We start from the raw sequence: 22,500 nt of genomic DNA, 5'->3' as shown, positions 1-22,500 counted from the left end.
CTACTATAATATAAATGTGATGTGTCTGTCGAAGGATTCAGTTGGAAACAAACCCCTAGGAACGTTTCGGTCCATAAGGCTTTGTTTTCAAATTTGTCTGAGACTTCGTTACAGAGGAACAAACTAAAAAAAAAATAGGAAAAGGAATAAAAATCCGATCATCTTTCAAAAGTGCTTCCACACACCTATGTGCTTTATAACGCTCTACGATACAAAATCCCCGCCACTTGACGCCGGCCATAGCCAACGCTTTCTCGCCTTCAACTTAACACATTCATCTTCCTCGGCAAGTACCTTCTAAAACTAACAGGAAAACACTCGTTTAGCTGAAGCCACTATTAATAATTTCCTCACTCTGTATCTGTGCCTAAACCTAAACGTAGATTCCCTGAACAAAGCTTCTTTCTTTGAATTGCATGCCCGTAGAACTCTTTACTGATTGCCTGCTTCCCAGCTGACTACAATATGGTCTTCTTGAAGTCCAATGTAAATAAGTTCTTTATGAGGCGGAACCTTAAATTTCCACTACTAACGATGAATAGTGTCCCATTAATTACCGTACACCTATTAACCCTTATCCTTGAATAGTCTCCGGCTTTTGATAAGTGGTGACTCATTTATAAAAATAAGTAAAAAAAACGGTTTGAAACTTTGATCGGCGATAAAAGAAAACGGTTGGTTATTAATGGCTGAAATACAAAACAAGTCAGGCATATACTGAAGCTTTTTATAGAAAATAGTGTCTTGCTGTCCGTTGCAGACTTCCTCAAGGTAATAAAAGACGTGAATTAATATAAAAAAATTTTTAATGTTTGTTTATCTAAGACAGGTGCTTGATTGTGTATTTATCAGTGATTTTTTTTATGTTTAAGCAGCTTGCCTAAAATAAAATTAAATCAAATCTAATTTACAGTTAACTAGCAAACCGCCCGACGTGACCCAGTCGTAAATTATGCAAAAATATGACATTTTTATTCGTGCAGATTACGTATTCATTTTTATAGAGACAATTATCTATCGATAATTATATTAAACCGTATATATAGGAGCAAGACGAATATATATATATATATATATATATATATATATATATATATAATTATAAAACAAAAATGGCCTTGTAACGGGTGTTGTAACCCAAAATGCAGCTGCTCATTCGTACAATAACAAATAATCAACGCGACAATAAAACGTATTGTTTTACTGTGTACGTTTTCAGCGTCCCAATTGTTTTTTTTTTTTCGCGTTTACATTATTCAAATAAACAATTGTTAATACTTTCTGCATTTTTTTACATCCTTTCTTTCCGTATTACGTTTCAGGTATTTTAATGCAATTTTCTTACAAATAAATCTTCGTTGACCCGTTAAAAACATAAGCATTTTACAACGGCGATTTACCCACCGCCTTTATTTTTTTTTTAATTTATTCTCAATTTTTAATACACCTTTCTTAAAAAACATTCATACATTTTCTTCTACACTACCAGCATAAATAAATAACCCCGAAAATATCTTGTTTTTGTTTTAATTTGCGTTACACATAAATAATCAACGCGACGATAAAACATATTGTTTTACTGTGTACGTTTTTAACGTAGCAATTGTTTTTTTTTCGCGTTTAAATTAAAAGATACATCAAAATTTGAATTTAACTTTAAGTAATCTGGTATCTGTTCATTTACCTATAAGTATAGCAAGCAAATATAATTCTATGGCTGTAAGTTTCTTTTTTCAAAAATAAACAATTATAAACAGAACGACTCATAGAAATCTATCTATATTCTTTTTTCATGTCAATATACTTTCATGGAAATGTTTCTGTTATGTCACAAAAAACTATTTTTTTATGTCACAAGTATCACGCTTATACATTAATTCCATAGCTAATATAACACACTGACCCAACGGCTCAAGAGCAGTTTAGTATATATATATATATATATATATATATATATATATATATATATATATATATATATATATATATAGTAACTTATAAAAAATATATATGGCAGTTAAGCTACACAAAGTATTCCGCGTTTCACGAGGATAAAACGCGGAATCATCTGTGTAGCTTAATTGCTATATATATTTTCATAACTTACTACCTAGCTCTACTTATGTATTGAGGATTGTTTAAGTAAATCCTGAAAATTTACGCATAATATTATATTAATTCATATAAGTAAATGAAATATGTATATATATATATATATATATTTAATATACATATATGACTTATCGAAACCACACATACATATATTATTATTATTATTATTATTATTATTATTATTATTATTATTATGCATAGATCATCGTATAACGATTAGATCACAGTGATTGACGTAAAAAAACATTTAAAAATAAAATGTTTGAATTAAACATTGTTTCTCTGCGGTTAATGGTAGCCGATTGGATACGGTGCTAATCGAGCCGGAGATGGAACGTGTTACCTGGTTCGGATCTGTCGACTGGTGTTAATCGTTACACCCTTCATTGAAGATTCCCGAAAGGATGAAACCTTGGTGCCTACAGGTATTTAAATATTATAGTAAATAATTATATATATATATATATATATATATATATATATATATATAAAAGAGTAGTCACCAACAATGTGTATTTATTAACATTATTTTATTATTCCGTGTCTTGGTTTTTCATTGAGAATTATGTTTGTTCATTGTAATAATGTTTTTAAGTCATTGAAATCGTTTTTACGCGGGTTTCAGACGTTCTGTGAAGCGTCCTCGTCAGAAATTATTTTCAAATGTGTTGGAGATGTAAAAATGGCAATTTTCGTACTTCATTTGAAGTGTTTCCGAAGGGTGGAGGCTAGTAAGTGTTTATTATTCATTGGCATGTTCAATTTTTATTACTCTTTTATTGGTCTTGTCCAGACCGCTGACTTGGCTGTAGTCACTCTCTCTTTCTGCTAGTGTTTTTTTCTTTTCCTTTAGGGTGGGGTAGGGTGTGTGTGTGTGTGTGTGTGTGCGTGTGTGTGTGTGTGTGTGTGTATGCGTGCGTGTGTGTGTTTGCTGTTATTGGTTTGAGAATGTGCATACTGTTTTATAGTATTATGAGGTTATTTGCTTCCTTAGGAAGGTGACTGTGATCCGAGGTCGTTGCTAATGTGTATGTGTGAGGAGGGGGGAGGGACCAGCTCTTCTGAAATAAGGGTAGGGGTGCTTTCATTCTATTTTGATATTTATTTTTTTGATTCTTGGATTTTAGTATTGTGATTTTTCGTTTTAGTCTTTTCGGGTATTCCTTATATTATGTTTGTTTAGAAAGAGGGGTGTATTTAAAATATGTATAGGGGATTTTTTAATGTTTCTATTAATTATTCTCCATGTGGGTATGGCCAGACCCAGGATCGGTTCCTAGTGTGGGGAAGATTTTGTTCCCCAGAGGGGGGAGCAATTGGAGGGGGTATAGGAATGGGAGGGAGATGATAGAAGGGATGATAGTTGTTTCAGTCATGAGGGGGTTCTCCTCCACTGACTGAGGAGGGAGCGAGGTGTTGGAACAGATATTGTACTATGGTTCTAGGTGTTTCCTAGTGTTGTTGGTTTCGAGGTTAAGTAGGTTTGGTATTGTTCAGCGTGTTGTATTAGAGATAGGGGTGTTATGTCTGTGTGTGGTTGTATGCGCGCACGTGTGTGTGTTGTAATGTGATTTATGTGTGGGTGTGTATATATGGATGTGTATGGATGTGCATGCGAGTGTACCTTGCATTTCATGTTTTTGTGTGATGATATTAGGCTCTGTTCAGTTCAGAAGTGAATCTGGTGATGAAGTTTTTTCCTGTGTAAGTAAATAAAAATAATTGTCTGTTTGGAAGATTGGCATTATTTTGAAGCTGTTTCCACTGCATGTGTGTACGTGTTTTGAAACATAGAGGTGTCTGTTATCTGCAATTTTGATGTTGCTCTTATGTAAGGCCACTCTATTGCTGAAATTTTTGGTGGCGCCTATGTAGGATTTGTTGCATGTTGTACATCTTTGTGCATATACTACATTTCTGGAGGTGCAATTTAGATCCTTTTTATTTTGAATGTTTGTGTTGGGTTTTTGAATGTGTATGTGTTACCTTCTATTATTATGTCACATACTCCACATCGCGGTTTGTTGCATTTTGTAACCCATTTTGTAGTATGTGGGACAAGTTCTGAGGAAGTTAGGATGTGTTTTAAGTTTTTGGGTTGGCGTTTGCTTTTTATTATTTTTGTTGTTTTAAGTATGTTGTTTAGTTTGTCGTTCTGATTGAGGAGGATAAGGTTTTTTGTTATCTGTGTGAATAGTTCTGGGTTGTTTGTGTTGTGTGTAGAGACGTATGCTAAAATTTGTTCTTTGTTGTGTTCTTTTGGGGTTCTTAGTTGGTCTATTGGAATTTTTTCAGTCAGTTCAATACCTTTCTGTATTAGTGGTAGTGGATATCCTCTTTTCCGCAATGTTATTTGTAGTTCATTCAGTCTAGTTGAACGGAGGTGTCTGTCTGTTACTATGGTGCAGACTCTACGTGCTAGGGAGTAGGGTATTGATTTTAGACAGTTTTTAGGATGGTGGCTTTTGAAGTGGCGGTATTATTGAGTGTATGTGGGTTTGTGGTAGATGTTTGTGATTATGTTGATGTTTTTTTATTGTTACTAGGATGTCTAGGAAAGGTAGTTCTGTGGGGCTTTGTTCTAGTGTGAAGTTTATTTTTGAGTGTAGATTTTGTAGCAAAGTGTGGAGGTTCTCCAGAGGATAAAGCAGTCGTCTAGGTATCTTTTCCAAGATTTTATGAAGAGTGTTTTATTCACACAGATAACAAAAAACCGTATCCTCCTCAATCAGAACGACAAACTAAACAACATACTTTTATTACATTTTCAATCGCTTTCCCCCATTTTTCCCCCATACATAATGTAACGCAACGTGATTTTATTTGTACATATTTTCGATTCCCGTTCGTGTTTTTTTTTCTCCAAAACAAATCCCTCGATACAGCTTTGATAAAGCGAGGGCGAAACCGGTCAGCTGACTTCCCCATTTTTTTGTTGTAAACGTTGACTTCATTTTAAACGTTTTTAATCATGAATTTAAGTCTGCCCTTCATGATTGCATCATTTTTTTTTACATAGGCATCACCACTTATCAAGGCCTAAAGACCACTCGAGGATAAGGTTAAGAGTGTACAGTAGTCAATTGAACAATATATAATTGTTAGTAATAGAAATTAGGTAAATTTGTTAACTAAGTGGAACGGCTCATCAAGAACTTGTTTACGTTGGACTTGAAGACAACCAGATTGTAGTCAGCTCGAAAGCAGGAGAAGTGTGTGTGTGTGTGTGTGTGTGTGTGTGTGTGTGTGTGTGTGTGTGTGTGTGTGTAAATTCACGTGTCATCCCTTTGCTTAACATTTGGAATCGCTCGATCATGATCATATTATTGTTGTACGGTATTGTAACGAGAAGAAAAGATATAAGAAAAAAGTGGAGTAAACAATGGAACGAACTGAAGTAATGGATTGAAAAAATTGCTACTTGCTCACGACGACCTTTGCTATAATCACCATTATCATTATTCCTGGTTTCGGGAAGAGTCGATCTAGTGGCAGAATAGAATAAACCACTATAAAACTAATAACAGTAAATTATATAGATTTATGTAAACACCAACGTGAAATTTGCATGGGGTCTTGGAGTAATATATGTTTATCTATCTATATATTTTTTTTAATTACATTTTCACCTCAAACAAGGCACATTACCACTTTGGTGTAGGGGCTACTATCAGGGGCAGCAACTACTGGGGCACTATGTTGGGATTTGGGCAGCAAGATGTCGGTTCACGTTGCACTTTAACTTCTGCATGTCAGTACAGTTAGGGAAGCAGGAACCTGGAATGGAATTCCTGAGTCTAGCGGTTCTGGGGAAGAAACTACTGGAGTAGAAAGATCTTTTACATCTAGGGATCTCTACTGTGTGGGGGTCGGATTTAGCTACCTGTCGGGTTTGTCGAGGGTGTCTACATCGTGGGGGTACAAGTGTCTGCAGTTCGTCAGAGCATTCACCATTAAAATACTTGTAGAACAGGCAGAGGGATGCAACGTTTCGTCGATGGGACAGAGGCTGAAGCTTAGATGCCAGTTCAGGGCCTATCAGATTGGCGACTCTTTTTTTAACCTTGTCTAGGAGCGAGAGAGAAGTAGCAGATGCACAAGCCCAAATGTGACAACAATACTCCATACATGGGCGAATGGTGGCCTTATAGAGGTACAGGATATTTTCAGGTGTCAGTAGTTTTCTATCACGGTAGAGAGCCTACCTTTTTCGCAGCGGCCCTGGCAATGTTTTCAATATAATTGTTCCAACTCAGGTTTCCTGTGAACGTTAGGCCAAGCAGTTTGAAAGATGTACTCTCAGACAGGGAGTCACTGGCCATTGCTATTGGTGGTAGAGGGGGTTTCTTGTAATTATTGAAAGAAACCAGTTTAGTCAGGCAGCATTGAATGTGACTATCCATTTATGTCCCCATTCCACTACAGATTGGAGGTCTTCCTCTAGTGTTTTTGCCATTTCTTTAGATATGTGTTCATTTGTTTTCCTGTCATGCCTGTTATAGAGCGTAGTGTCATCAGCATATATACCCATCTCAGAGGCAGTTTTGTCGGGGAGGTCATTAATAAATATTAGGAACAATAGAGGTCCAAGGATAGACCCCTGAGGCACTCCCGCATTTATATCACACTGTTTAGATGTACGACCGTCGAGGACAACCTGGATTTTTCTCTTATCTAAGAAGGATTTAATTTTGTTAAGTATTCTACCAGTGATACTGTATGATTTAATTTTCCTGAGGAGACCCTTGTGCCATACCCTGTCAAAAGCCTTAGATATATCTAGAGCTACCGCTCTGCCCTCCTCCGCTTTGTCCAGTGAATGGTATATACGTTCAGAGATTACAGTGAGGATGTCAGCTGTGGAACGGGCTTGTCTAAATCCATATTGTTGGTCAGTCAGAAGTTTAGCATCTGTAAAGTGCCGGACGAGAGCATGGTTAATTATGGTCTCAAATATTTTGGCGAAAAGTGGGAGGAAGCTAATGGGGCGATAATTTGATGGGTCAGTTCTTTCGCCAGAATTCTTGAATATTGGTACCACAGAAGCAGTTTTCCAACAGCCTGGAAAGCATAATTCATTAAGGCATTTGTTGTAGAGTTTGGAGAGAACTGGAGCTACTTCGGCTTGGCACTTTTTAATAACTATTTTATCCACAATTATATAAAACGAACTTTCTCCGTGTGTGTGAGTTCGTTTCCTATGGACTCTTAAAAGGCTGGGCCGATCTTTTTAAAATTTAACACAAACGTACTTTATGCATCTGACAGTGTTCTTAGATAGGTTTTTTATCGGAAGGTCTTTGATACGTATCGATAATTGATAATTGAAAATGTCGATGAAAGAAGGAACAGGCGATTTTGACAAAAAGGTAATGCCTTTTACGGCCTAACATCACAGGTGCATTTGAACAGTTTTATTACCGCATAAGCAGAAAGGTGGGACATATATTTAATCAACTGTAGCTTCTTTGATATGACAAGGGCGCGTGCAAACTGAATGTTTCTGTTTACATTTTAGACTTTGAATCAAGTTATTATCACCGCACAAATAGAAAGGTCAGAGATATAAAATCAACAGTAGATTCTTTGATATAACAAGGGTACGTTCGAAAATTATTCTGTTTAAAGTACAATTGAATTATGATAGTTGACTTTTGCTTTTTAAACGTCAAACCAAGCCATCTATAATATAAACCTCACTTGTTTGTTTAAATGTATGTATGTATGTATGTATGTATGTATGTATGCCTAAAACTTTCGACAAAAGGCGACAGATTTTCACGAGATCTTAATCGTTTTGAAGCTCGACCCTTAGGACGAGAAATATCGAAAAATTAGATAAAAACATTAATTATTTTACCCTCTACTAGGCACTTTTTTTCATCGATATTTTAGCAAGTTATCCACTCTGTTGACTAGCCTCAATTAAAACCAACGTCACTTCCGGTTTTAGCGATGGGCATAACAGTAAATACGTCACCTTTTTTCACGTTCGTTTCCTCCTTCGCGCCTGCCTGCCTACTATTACTTTCTTTTTATACCTTTTTTTTCTCAACACACACCTCCAAACACTTGGGCAACGCCGGACACTCCCGCTAGTCTATAAAATAAAAGGCAAACTGTGTGTGTGTGTGTGTGTGTGTGTGTGTGTGTGTGTGTGTGTGTGTGTGTGTGTGTGTGTGTGTGTGTGTGTGTGTGTTTGTATATATGCTGAAAACTTTTGACAGAGGCGACGGATCCTGACGGAAACGGAATCGTTGTGAAGCTCGAAATCTCGGACGCCAAATATAAAAAAATTGGCCAAAAACATATATTCCTTTCCCCGGTTTTCTGCAGCTAGGGGTCGTATCGGTTTGATTGATATTGCTTAATTTCAACGTTCCTAACTTCCGGTTGCGTCATGGAGCATCGGTACGACGTCAGATTTTCATCAACTTTCTTTTCTGCCTTCGCGTCATGGGTTCGAGCCTGCCTGCCTACTACCACTTTTTTACACCCCTCTCTACCCTATTGTTGTTTTGATTCCCTTCTCCCACTACTGCCACTTTTAACACCTCTCTCCACATGGGTTGCCGACTGTCATTTTGACACCCCCTCCCGGCATCTCTCCACACCCGGACAACGTCATGTACCCTCGCTAGTTATATATAAAAATTATTTTATAAAAATAAATTATTTTATTATGATAAAAATATAGGTTCTCTACAGTGCAATGTATAATAAAGTGCATTGTGTACTAAGTCACTGCGTGGAGGCATGTGAAGCTCCCATTAGGCACACCGCAGTAGGTCCTAAATTAGAGCAAGCAATCAATCGTTTTGATCGAAAACTGGTCGATTTCACTGATTTCGACGACAATAATGAGCGGGCGAAACATTCGTTGATCCTCATTAAATCTCGGACAGCATCAGGTCACCTTGCTAGTTATCAAGAAATTACTTTTTCTAAATGACCTTGCTACGCTTCACGTTAGAAAACACAATTGAGTTCATTCCTTTTTACTGTTCCTTTTACCGAAATAAATCAGCGTTTTGTTTTAATGTGTTTGCAAACCTTTTGTTATTGAAATATTTTGGCATTCCAATTTTTCCGCTTATAATATTTAATGTTTCTGTATAATTTGTAAGTTAAATCTTCGTGACTCGTGACTGACCTTGTTAATCTTTCGACTTTGATCCCATTGTCTAATAAGATGGTTAACACTGGTCGGCTTTCCACACACCCATCTTTTATCAATCAGAAGAAAACAACCTCACACTCTCGATGAGGCACCTATCGGATATCTGTTATCTGATCAATGATTAAAGTGCTATTTAAGTTTGTATCAAAAACACGAGACACAGTTCATTTAAACAAGATAATTGCATTATCATTGGTTTTATAGATATTTTATTGTCCTGAAAATAATGACCGATTTCAGAAAAAATAATATACTACTAATACTAAGCTTCTTTCCAATAATAAATAATAATAAATACAATAAACCTTCTTAAAACACAGCTTACCAGAGAGCCCAAAATCCTCGATCTAACGTTATCAGGCGACATGAATGAGAAAATTTGGAGACATCAGCAATGCTGCGGTAAAAGAAAAAATCGGCTCCCTCTAATCTGCTAGAAAATTACTCTCATAATAGCGCATCATACCATTGGCTTTATAGATATGTTATTACGTTTCTGAATTTTTGAGATGAGGATTTATTATTCGTATTATTTTGATTACTCGCACAATTGTTCTCACCTTGAACGTCATTTTCGTAACGTTTCTGCCGATGCCACCTCCGACCACCTTCAGATGTGTCTTGTCGAACTCGGAAATCTTTCTGTCGAGCTCGAGAATCTGCACAAAGATGCATGGCGTAGTGAATAAACTACTTGATAAAATTCAGTAGTAAAAGTACATTCTTCTGAAGATTGAAGGTTCGATCATCGGTGCGGGTGACACTCAAAATACAATTTTGAATTATTATACCAAGTCATAGCTAGCGGAACAAGAATATGTTATTCTCGTGGATTAAATAAAGGGTGTCGTTTGAAATTCCGTGGAAATTACCTTGTTCGACAGGAAGATTCCGAGTTCGAAAAGATACACTTGAAGAATGTCAAAGCCTACAATGACTGAAACGTTATGATAATAATCCTCAAGCTGAGAAAAGTCATCCGAAAATCCAAATGATGCAAATGTGTTAGTGTTCGAGAAATAATGGTTGATTTCAGAAACAAAAAACGTTTATTCTTGGACCCATTTGTCAGAGTTTTCATCTCATAAGTTGGTGGGTCGTCATGATGAAGTGAATTACGGCTAACTGAAGTTTAGTTCGTTTAGTATTATTTTATTGACTAAATAACTGTACCCGGCCACGCGTTGCTATAGCTCAGTTTGTTACAATGGAACACATTCCTCCAGAAAAATTGCATTTTGTGTTGCTTATTTACTTTTAATATTTTCTGCAATTTTTTTCCTCAAAAAAAGATTCCTTTTTTACCATAAATTGTTAGGGGAAAGGTTTTTTTTCAGAAAAACTTGCACTTTTCTTTTTAAAGAAAATTGGCAGTAAACGTTTCTTTTTGAAAACGGAATTTTTATTATAAAAAGAAAAGATGAATGTTTTATATGAAAACTGTAAATAGGTAGGTGAAAGTAAAGAAAAAAATGTTCAAGAGAATGTACAAATTAATTTTTTGTCAACAGATGATAAGAAAATAAACAGAAAAATACTTCCACCATTAATTAATTAATTAATTAATTATGCAAAACAATAAATAAAATGTTGATTTAGTGTTCCAATATTTAAACAACGCTCGGTTGAATCCGGTAGAATGAAATGGAATCAGAGGGGGTGTCAAATTCTGCATGAGTACCATTATTTTTACTTTCGTCTTGTGTTCAATTTTTGAAGTGGGCTATCAGTGATTGCAAACTAACAAATGTAACCAAAATGCGAAAACTTCAACAATAAAATAATTTTAATAAGTGCTCAGCTTCTAATAAACATCCTAGTAAATTAATCCCCCTTATTTGATCGGTTGTTGTAACAATTGAAGGGAAACTTAAATTTCGCTCCGTTTTATTATTTTATTTTTTTAACTGTGCCCCCAACGAATATAATCCAAAGAATAACGGTGCTTCTACTCTTTATTGCGGAAATTGGAGATGCCATTTTATTTCACGCACCTCCTGTGCAAATCCTGGTTAGACTATGGCCGTAGCATGAAATAAGTAATCCAAAATTTAAACTGTAAAACGATTGCCGGTAAAGCAAATAAATGAATAAAACAACCAACTTCCCCGTTAAAAAAAGAAGAAAAAGCCAATCATTTAAATTAACTTGTTGTTGACCTTTCAAAGTTGCTTTAATTCAAAATAACGTTTCCGATTATTTATTTGCTCGAAAAAAAAAAGCAAACTATACTCCTGTCACACTAAGTAATTTAGGTGATTGAAATAGGAATTGAAAGTTAAAGGATAAAACTGAAATTCCGCAAAGGAAAAGAAAGTGTTTGTACACGTGAAAAAAACAGAAAGTTATGGCCGAACCGTGAAATAAATAATCAAAAATATTAAGTGGAGAACGATTGCAGTTAAAACAAAAAAAAATAAATAAACACCCCATTATAAAAAGAAAGAAACAAACATTTACATTTATTTGTTGGTGACTTTTCACAGTTGCTTTAATTCCAAAAAAACGTTTTCAAATATTTATTTGTACGAAATAAAATACAAATTTTTTTACGAATTCTTTTCAGTAAATCTTTGTCCAATTATATTTTGATAAATTATTATACAATAAATGTATTGGTTTTATTTCGGTTTTCAAAGGGCGCTCGTCCAGTTGAAAACCGAAACAAAATTATTAGATAATTAGTAAAGTCAACTCCTAAGATATTGGAGTAAAAATTACCAAAAAGAAAACACCTTGTTTGCGCTAAGAAAAGCGTCAGTAGTGAAATTCATTTTGCTTTGAGCTATATCGTAACGATGTTTACAATCACAATGAAATCTGAAAAATGGGAACATAAAAGAAACGAAACGAAAGGATACGAAACGCAGTAAACCGGAACTGAGGTGTTTAGAGATGCATATAGAAATGCATTGTTTACATTTTTAAATGTAGTATTTCTCTATCCAAGTCGGTTACTATTTTTAAGCACACATAAAACGATTTGTTACTAATCGAGATTGATATGTGCGTAATCGCTTTAAGTGAAAATTTGACATCTTAAATTTTGTAATGCGCTAACTGTAAAATTAATCTTTAACTCTGTAATCGGAAAAACGTAAACAGAAAAAGAAAACATCGAACGAAACGAAACTAAAGGAAAAGGAAATGATGTTTTTTCTAGTGTAATAATGTTTCGAAATAAATTGTAAATAAGCAATATATAATTAGGCGTGGTGCGTTTTCCGCAATAGGAAGCATTTCCGTTTTTGTATGCAACTGCAAAACCCGTAATATGTGTGCGTTCGTATTAGTCCCTCATGAACGATGAAGCGGCGATGTAAATGGGGAGCATGGAAAGGAGGAATTAAATAGAGGGAAAAGAGTTTACAACTTCCATTAATTATTACAGGTTTTGGCATTGAACTCTCACCAGAAAAATATAGGAATGTACGATTATCGAGCATGTGTAGAGGCAATAGGCCTATAGCATACCTCAGATATGTGCTGCAGTTTGTGCATATTACATTTGCATAAAATGTCTCCAGATTTAATCTTATTAAGGTCAAACGCGGGGAAAAATGAGTTCATTATATTTATATAGAGAAGATAATATAAATTGTAGAAGCTATAGTTTTGTTTACATGTATGAGGATTTAGAGTGAGCATTGATTCGTGTTGTCTTTGGAGAGATTTATTCAAAGTTAATTTAACCATTTTATCTTGTTTATGTTAAAGGAATGGTCGTATTCCAATATATGGGAATATATAGCATTTAGGGAATTGCTATTTTATCTCTCTGTTACGTTTATACACTCTTTAATTAAGTTTATATTTACTTTCACCGATACATATTTGATAGAAATCGTTACATCGAACAGAATATATTTCTACTTCAAAATGTTTGCTTTATGAAAAAACTTTTGCTGTTGTAGTAATTAATTCATGTTTTGAGGGATAAATACAATTGTTAGAAGTCTTGGCTCATTTAAATATTGTAAATAATTGTATTATTAGAATTATGACAACGTGAGTGCGCAAGTTGCTTTCGATCAGGACAGACTGTGCAAGCTTTTACCGAAAAAAAAATTCCCCAGTAGATAACATATAAGAACTGATCATCAATCTGGTATTAGCCAGACCCAAACTGGCTTAATTTCAGTGAACTAACGGAAATCGATGTGTCAATGTGTCAATACCGTATGCATTGCGCCAAGTTCGAATTTTATCAAATCTATAGAATCACTTGCACTTACACTTATGGATGTTGGCAAACCTCACGTGGTTCTTCCTATAAGTCCCAGATTTTACAAAGAATCGGTAAAATGAATGGCCAGAACAAAATTAAGATGGTAAAATAAGTCGCATCAAATTGATTCGTACAAAGAGAGAAAGGGGGGTCATTTTTAAACAAATTCCCGTATTTACTATTTTAAAAGGTACAACTAAATAATTGTACCCTCAAAAATTAACTATTAACATAAGCGAGTCACAAAATCCTTAATACACAAAATTATTTCCCTACATCAATTTTTTAGTTGTATCCTCGTACAAATTTGAATTAAATCGATGCGCGTGTACAAACGTAAATCATATGTACATATTTTAAAAACTATATGTATATGATTGATAAATTATGAATTATGGAATTCGTATTTTAGGCAACACGGTGAGCACGGTAGATTTTTTATTTGTTAACATCACTATTTGGTTGTGCCATAACGTACATTAGCAACTAAACGAAAAAAGCTAATTTCAAACTAATTTAAATACGTATTCCATGTAACGGCCCCCGAAACGATACTTTTCCTCCCTTAATGACCTGATATTAGTTGAGGTTATGAGGCCGACGTCTTTCTACATGAACTGTCCGCAGGATTTGGAGTACCAGACTATGTTGATCGTGAAAAGGGCACACAGTTTACGTCGATAGAATTTACGGATTTTGCGACACGTTCATGTTAAGCACATAACGTCAAAATATCAGCCGAAATCAAACGGACTACCGGAGAGGTTTGTGTACACGCTGAAAAAGGCATTCAGAATAGCTCAAGCAACACTTAAAAACAGAGCACGATAGCAGTTCTTACAAGTCTATCGCATAACGCCGGATCCGAATACACCACAAACTAGCTCACCGGCAGAAACATGTTTTCCATAAAAGTTAAATCATTGTTTGACAAATTAATTCTCAAACAGTCAGAACAAGTAAGGCTAAAAAATGCAAATAAAACATTTTCTCAAAAGTAAGGAATATAACAAAATTCTATACGAACCAAACAAACTTATCGTTATAAATTATGTAATACGTATTCTAGGCAACACGGTGAGTTATTATTATTATTATTATTATTATTATTATTATTATTATTATTATTATTATCATTGTTATTATTATTATTATTATTATAGCCATTGTCATTGTCACTATTATTATTATTATTATTATTATTATTATTATTATTATTGTATCAGCTAAGATAAAAATGAAATGTAATAAGTCTTCAGACGTACTTCTCCACCGTACTGTATATCGAGACTCTATGGCTGACTGGGATAACTTCCGTACATTCATATCTGATCTACCTCTGCATTCCATGTTTAAAAAGGATGTGTCCTCTATAGTATCAGATCGGTCCGAATGGTTAATTGTAGGCATAGACCGATCCATACCATCAAAAAAATTCTAAGAAAAACCTAACAGCCAGCCATGGTTCTCCTCAGAATGTGTTGCTGCCATCGCGCACAGAAATCACTTTTTCCATAGCTACTAACGTGATAGATGTACTGAGACTAAAGCTGCTTTCATGACTGCCAGCAACCACTGTAAAAGAGTAATAAAAATGCAAGAGAGCTATATGCTCAGCCCGTTAAATACAAAGTAGCTGAGCAGCGGCTTGGTTCCCACCAGTTTTGGCAAATAGCAAACAAGATCCTTAACAGAAGGTTCCTAAGAGTAGTGGTTGATGGGCAGAAATCAGAGGCCCAGTATATTAATGCTGGACCCATTCTGGGCCCAACTCTCTTCCTGATCTACAACAATGATCTCCCAAAACACATACTTAATCATTCATTGACATCTATGCTGATGACACGACCATCTATGGCAACACATCGAAGGCCGTAAATGACAAGGTTCTCTCTAATTCTCTCTCTCTCTCTCTCTCTCTCTCTCTCTCTCTCTCTCTCTCTCTCTCTCTCTCTCTCTCTTCTGATCTTGAGCGCGTGGTATAGTGGGGGAAGAGGTGGCTGGTTACTTTTAATGCATTCAAAACCAAGCTTCTATCTTTACATCATCAACGCTCTGATCCTCATCTGGCATCAATTGAAATGGGTGGGTCTCGTCTTGGGGAGGCTCCATGTTTTGACAAGCTTTTGGGTTTTACCTTTACTCCTGATCTGAAATGGAACACGTACATCAGGACGCTGGGAAAATGGTGGGATCCTTCTACCGCTCCAGAAGATATCTCACTACTGATGCAATTCTCTATCTGTATAAAAGCCAAGTACGTCCAAGGATGGAGTACTGCTGCCATATCTGGGCAGGAGCTGCTAAAAACAGCCTATCCTGACTTGACAGAGTACAAAATAGACTCCGTAGCTTAGTTGGGGATGCCCTTTTCTCTTCCCTGCAGCCTCTCTCCCACAGAAACTGAAACTACTGTCAATAATTTTCCCGACTCTTTATCTGTGCCTAAATCCAAACGTAGATTCCATGAACAAAGCTTCTTTCTCAGCAGTGCACGACTGTGGAACTCTCTTCCTTTTGCCTGTTTCCCACCTGACTACAACTTGGATGTCTTCAAGTCCAACATAAACAAATTCCTTACAAACCGCCCTTTTAAGTAAGACAATCTATCAAATCTCCAAACTAATGATTACTACAATACTCTCTCATTGATTACTGTACACGCAATAACACTTATCCCTGAGTGGCCTCCGGGCCTTGATAAGTGGTGACCTCCATGTAAAAAAGGTCATATCCAGGGCCCATGTATGCAGGTGGATGTATGTATGTTACATTGGGGTGGCCTTCAATAGAAACATTTCATTAACTACTACGAATTTTTGCGTTGGGCGAACAGGGCGGGTCATGGTGACATAGAACTTACAAAACAGAATCGTTCTCAGAGATGATATTATAGACAAGTGATCTGTAAAGTGAAGTCACAAAACAGTCAAACGGGATAGGCAAAACAACGATGAATCAGAATTAAAAATGACGTGAGTTTTTGTCGAGCTGAGAAAGAAAAGAGGATTGCAAACGAGTCTGTAAAAGCCGGACTTGAGATATTGAATAATGCGAGTTTATTCATTGGACGTTGCGTTAGGCAGTCGGTCAATAATGTTGTAAACTAAAAAAAAATTGAAAATCGTCAAGCGTGAAATTCCCTTTATGTCCACACACACACACAGACACACACACACACACACACAAACATACACACACATAGAAGGTCACCCGGCTTTGCCCGGTCATAACATACGCTTTAATATGATATTTTAATTTATGCAGATTTGGTATTCATCATTATAGAGCCAATTCGTTATTGATTATTATATTGTACCAAATATATAATAGTTCCCCCGCTCGTAAAATATGTTTAGATATATTTTGATTAATACAGACTTCGTATTTATTGTTAGAGAGCCAATACCTTATTGATTATTATGCTCTACCTAATAGAAAGAAGTGACTTCAAAACTTAGAAAATTTGACTTGGGTGCCATCAGCTAGAATCGAAACCGGAACATATTACGTTCCAGTCTTAGTCGTAAATTTTGAAAAATTTTCTAGAAACTATTTCATTACGTTAAAAGTTGAGACGGTGACAAATTCAGATTTTTAGGAGAATGATAGATACGTGTGTGTATCTGTTTGTGTCATACATATGTGTGTGTGTGTCTGTGTGTGTGTACATGCGTGTGTGTGTGTGTACATGTGTGTGTACATGTGTGTGTGTGTTTTAAATCATCGTGTGTGTATCTGTTTGTGTCATACATATATGTGTGTGTGTGTACATGTGTGTGTGTTTTAAATCATCCCCCACCAACCTTGCCTCGGCCATTAATGATGTTTAAAAGAACAATTTATCTTATCGCTCTAATATAATTTTTATTTTTTATTTTTACAATCAACAGATCTGTATACGTAAATGTATATATAGCTTTGCATTACTAAACATGTTACGGCATGCGTTGTTTTGGTTGTGTCTCACCCAGCCGTGGGCATTATTGTTAGGTAACTTGACAGGCCGTTTAGGGCCCATATCGGCCGACAAGTTGAATCAAGCGTGTGTATTAAAAGACGCGTGTACCTGCGTTCGAGATGATGGCACGGAGATCAATTTACATCACCTGGACACGGCGCCTAAACCCAGGTTCGTTACTGCGAATTTATTGTTTGTTACACACACAGTATACATACGCACACTCGAAAACACACACCTACACACACACACACACACACACACACACACACACACACACACACACATACATCCTCCATACATATGTAGGTATACATTCAAAGACATATATATAAACGCAAAAATATAACATCGGATGCAAGCAAATATTTGTAATAATCCATCAGTGATTCCATTGCACATATAAGATATACAAACATATTTTTTTACACACTTGCATATATATTTCGTCCAGAACCATAAAAAAGACCACTTAAAGATCAATATTGTTATTATGACTGCAAATAAACGAAGAACTACAGCTGTTTATTAGTTATATAGTTATATATAGCTCTGGCCGAAATATGTCTGCAAATATGCGTTCAGATTATAGTTATGTAAATAAAAATGTTATGCGTAATAATTGATTCTATTTATTATTGAACACCTTAAAATAAAAGCAAAACCATTTGGATCAAATTCTTTTATTACGGCTGCGCTTGTTTTTGATAGTCTTGATTGACATACCTGCAAATATGTATTCAAATAATGTTTATATAAATTTTAAAATTGTATATATTTATATTACATATAATATTTATTATATAAAAAAACAGTAAGAATTCACTTCGTATGCCTTAGAATGTAAATATAAACCTATGTAGATGGCCAAATATATTTTTTTCAAAACCTACTAATACACATATATATATATATATATATATATATATATATATTTGTAGTCATCGATATACAGTCCTGTTTCGTTGTATCACAACTCATCAGTGCCGCTAGACTAGCATCTCTCCCAAGCCAAGGATTGAACCTAGAACCGTCGTGTTTTTGATATATATATATATATATATATATATATATATATATATATATATATATATATATATATATATATATATATATATATATATAGACAATAAGTATTGGACAATAATTTTATCATATAGTTTTTTTAAACAAAGTCTCCTCATCAGCAAAAATATTGGGTGTTTTTTAAGACACAATACATAAACCTGGCATTTTTTTTTTTAAGTAAGGCAGATGTATCTTTTAATGGTTCACCTTCTAAAAGCTGTAAGTATCATTGTCCATACATTCATTGGGATATTAAATGTAGTTTATTTATAAACTATTGTCCATCTCAAGAAAAACATCGTTTCCGAAACGATCGTACAATTTATTGATTTTGTTTGTTCTCCCTTGTGAAACCGATTTTTAATTTTTCATTTTAATTATAAATTATCAATCATCGTACTCAATATTAAAATAGCTCTAGGATATATATATGCCTATCGAGCTTATTATATATCTACATTACAACGAGCACTGTTTTCTTTTCTTTTATTTTAATTGTATTATAGAATTTACTAATGCATTAAAATATACTCTGCTCTCTAGACTATTGTTCTAATCCCCTTTATATATATATATATATATATATATATATATATATATATATGTGTGTGTGTGTGTGTGTGTGTGTGTGTGTGTGTGTGTGTGTATAAACATTCATATACACATACACGACATAATCACGTTTACATATCGATCTCGTCAGATCACCGAAGTTAAGCAACGTTGAGCCTGGTTAGTACTAGATTGGTGACCATCTGGGTATTTTAGGCGCTGTATGTGCTCTCCGCTTATCTCGGCATTTGTTTCCAGTTGTCTTATACACACACTTCACTTGCTACTAGTATTTAAAAATGTCGACTCAGGAGACGTGTGGTTAGAGAATGCGCAGCTCTTGCCACAAAAAAATTTCACGCGCAGGCACCCCTTTCGTGGGTATTCAGAGTCTGTCAAAAGGACATAACTTTATATATATATATATATATATATATATATATATATATATATATATATAGTAATTAAGTTATAAAAATACCTAGCTCTATCAATGTATTGAGCATTGTTTAAGTATATACTGACAATTTACGCAAAAAATTATGCTTTTCTATATTAATTTATGCGATTAAATGAAGTAGTTATATATATATATATATATATATATATATATATATATATATATATATATATATATATAGTAATTAAGTTATAAAAATACCTAGCTCTTTCAATGTATTGTGCATTGTTTAAGTAAATACTGACAATTTACGCAAAAAATTATGCTTTTCTATATTAATTTATGCGATTAAATGAAGTAGTTATATATATATATATATATATATATATATATATATATATATATATATATATCTGTGTGTGTGTATGTATATAATATGCTAGATTTATTGTAGGTTCAAAGACGTGCATCACTAAACCTTTAAGTAAAGCTATATCTAAAATATTTAAATTAATTATAAATCAAATAAATAATTTTCACCTGAAAAGTAAATTCTATAGTAATATAAATCTATTTTGGGTAGTAAATAATTCCCAACCAGTGAAAGAAAAATTAGATAAAATACATTCCAGAATAAAAGCAAATTCTATAGCTACTTATGATTTTAGTACGCTATATACTAAAATTCCGCACGAAAAACTTATAAAAGAATTAAATGATACTGTAGATTTAGCTTTTCAAGGTGGAAAAGGTAAATATATAGACTTTTCAAACTCTAAAGCTTTCTGGTGTAAAAATAAAAATATCAAAACTAGTGTTTCTAAAGGTATTTTAAAAATACTTGTAAGTCATCTTATTAAAGAATGCTATTTTCAAATAGGAAATAAAATATTACTCCAAACGATAGGTATCCCAATGGGATTGGATCCTGCACAATTTTGAGCAAATTTGTATTTACATAGACTCGAGTATATATATATATATATATATATATATATATATATATATATATATATATATATATATATATATGATAAAAAAAATGTGTAAAATTTTGTTCACAAAGTCAGTTTCAGCAATTACATGACTCAGTTTATTCTTAATATGAAAAAAGTAAAATTATAGAGGAATAAAAGGCGAATCAAATGAGATGTAGATTGTTTAAGCAGTTACATTCAATTTAGCTGAAATTTGCTGTTTATACAAAAATGACAACTGATATATATATATATATATATATATATATATATATATATATATATATGATAAAAAAATGTGTAAAATTTATTATTTATTGATAGAATTCAAATGTTAATGAAAGTTATAAACTTACTTTTGTTGCCGTTCTGTCCACCCATACTTCTTCAAGTTAATCGTTTGTAGAAATTATACCATTTATGAAATTATTATTTTTTAGTGACCGAATGTAATTTTTCTTTTCTTTTTTTATTTTCAAGATTATAAAACATTCTTGCCCAGTGCTTAAACGTTTATGTGCATTCGGCAAATATAATATTAGAAGTAAATATTCACTGGAAACTTTTATCATCAAAACTACATTATTTTTTTTTTTTCAAATTTTATTATGTTTTGTGAAAATATTGAATAAATTTCTCAAACTAACGATATTATCATTTAATCTTATCTCAATGATTGTATTGTTAATTTGAGAGGTTTTGGACTTATATCGATTTTATTAACATGACCTTTAGGGTTTCTTGAAATAGTTTTTTTTGTTCTTGAAATAGTTTTTTGTTCTTGAAATAGTTTTTTGTTCTTGAAATATCTTTCTAAAAGGTTTCAATTGTTAACGACATACAACGTAAAATTAAATACATGCGTTTTTAAGTACTTAAAATTCCAATGCCTCCGTTCAGTCTCGAAAAACAAAGGATAACCCCTGTAGGGGCAGTAGCGCGTGTAATTGTGAGGCAAGGGTTGCGCCTGAATCGGCACTGTTTGAGTGCAGTGGCAAGGAAAAGTCCAGGACGACTGGAAACAATGCCGAGATAAGCAGAGAGCGCGTACAGCACCTGGAAGTCCCAAATGGTCACCCATTTAGTACTAGGTTCAACGTTGCTAACTTCGGTGATCCAGCGGGAACCGGTGTGTCAATGTGATTATGCCTTACTTAAAGTTAGTACTTTAGTAAATTTAGTCAATGGTTTTTGTTCTGTTTACACAAAATAATACTTTTTTTACTGGGATTTTTAATAAAATAATGACTTATTTATATTCTGTGATCATTAATTAATAGATACTGAATATTTCATTAATATTGGTTGATTTCTTGAATTTTGGTGAATTTTTAAGTGAAAGGATAGGGGAAAAGGTTTATGTATTTCATGGATTGGCCATTAATTTTGCACGTACCTTGTATATATTTAGGCAGAAGCGTTTACATTTAAGCACCTATTACTAAAATTAACAGAAAGCTCTGCTTAATTTATTTTTTTAAAGATTTTTTCTCTTTCTGTATTAAAATATAATAAAATAACATAAGTTCCATACGTATGATGCTAAAATAAAAACAATAAGTTACATTGATTGAGATTGTCGGACTGACTTCCTCATCTTGGTTGTTATTGTCACAACGTTTCGGCCGTTTTGCCCTCCGGCCTTCGTCAGGTGAACGGTTTGTTAGGAGTCTCGAGCCCAAACCTTTATTATTATTACGGGGGTACCGTGTTCGGACTCCAGCTAGGCTTTGGGACATAGTTGCTGATTCTCTGTTTTTCAATGTTACTTTTTTCACTGCCTTCGTTCAGGATTGAACTCAGCACCTTTAGGTAACTGTAAACTTTGATACAACGTCTAGGACCACTCGGCCATATGTCACTAGGACAATTCTTAGTTGGTTTTTGTTAATGTTAAACCTATGTTGTTATTCAAGGTTTTCTCTCTCTCTATGTACCATAAAATATTTCGATTCTTCGTTGAAGTGCTGAAAAAGCAAATCATTAACAAGCTGAAAAAAAATTCAAAAAGTATCTATGAAG

The 22,500-nt window shown here is 34.0% G+C and overlaps 1 protein-coding gene across 1 annotated transcript in view; it reads left to right on the top strand.

The window, feature by feature from the left end:
- Positions 1–17,341: 17,341 nt before the first annotated feature.
- The window catches only part of LOC145254598 (uncharacterized), a 44,742-nt gene continuing 39,583 nt past the window's right edge, over positions 17,342–22,500 (top strand). The window contains exon 1 of the mRNA XM_080113205.1: positions 17,342–17,652. Within this exon, the coding sequence (XP_079969331.1) occupies positions 17,456–17,652 (197 nt within the window). The 5' untranslated portion in view covers positions 17,342–17,455. The remainder of the gene's footprint in view (positions 17,653–22,500) is intronic.

This window comes from Euprymna scolopes, chromosome 30 (genome assembly GCF_053919585.1).
Source record: "Euprymna scolopes isolate OS-2025 chromosome 30, ASM5391958v1, whole genome shotgun sequence".
NCBI classification, from domain to species: Eukaryota; Metazoa; Mollusca; class Cephalopoda; order Sepiida; family Sepiolidae; genus Euprymna; species Euprymna scolopes.
Note: the sequence above shows the minus strand (reverse complement) of the source record. Positions and strands in the feature narration are given on the sequence as shown.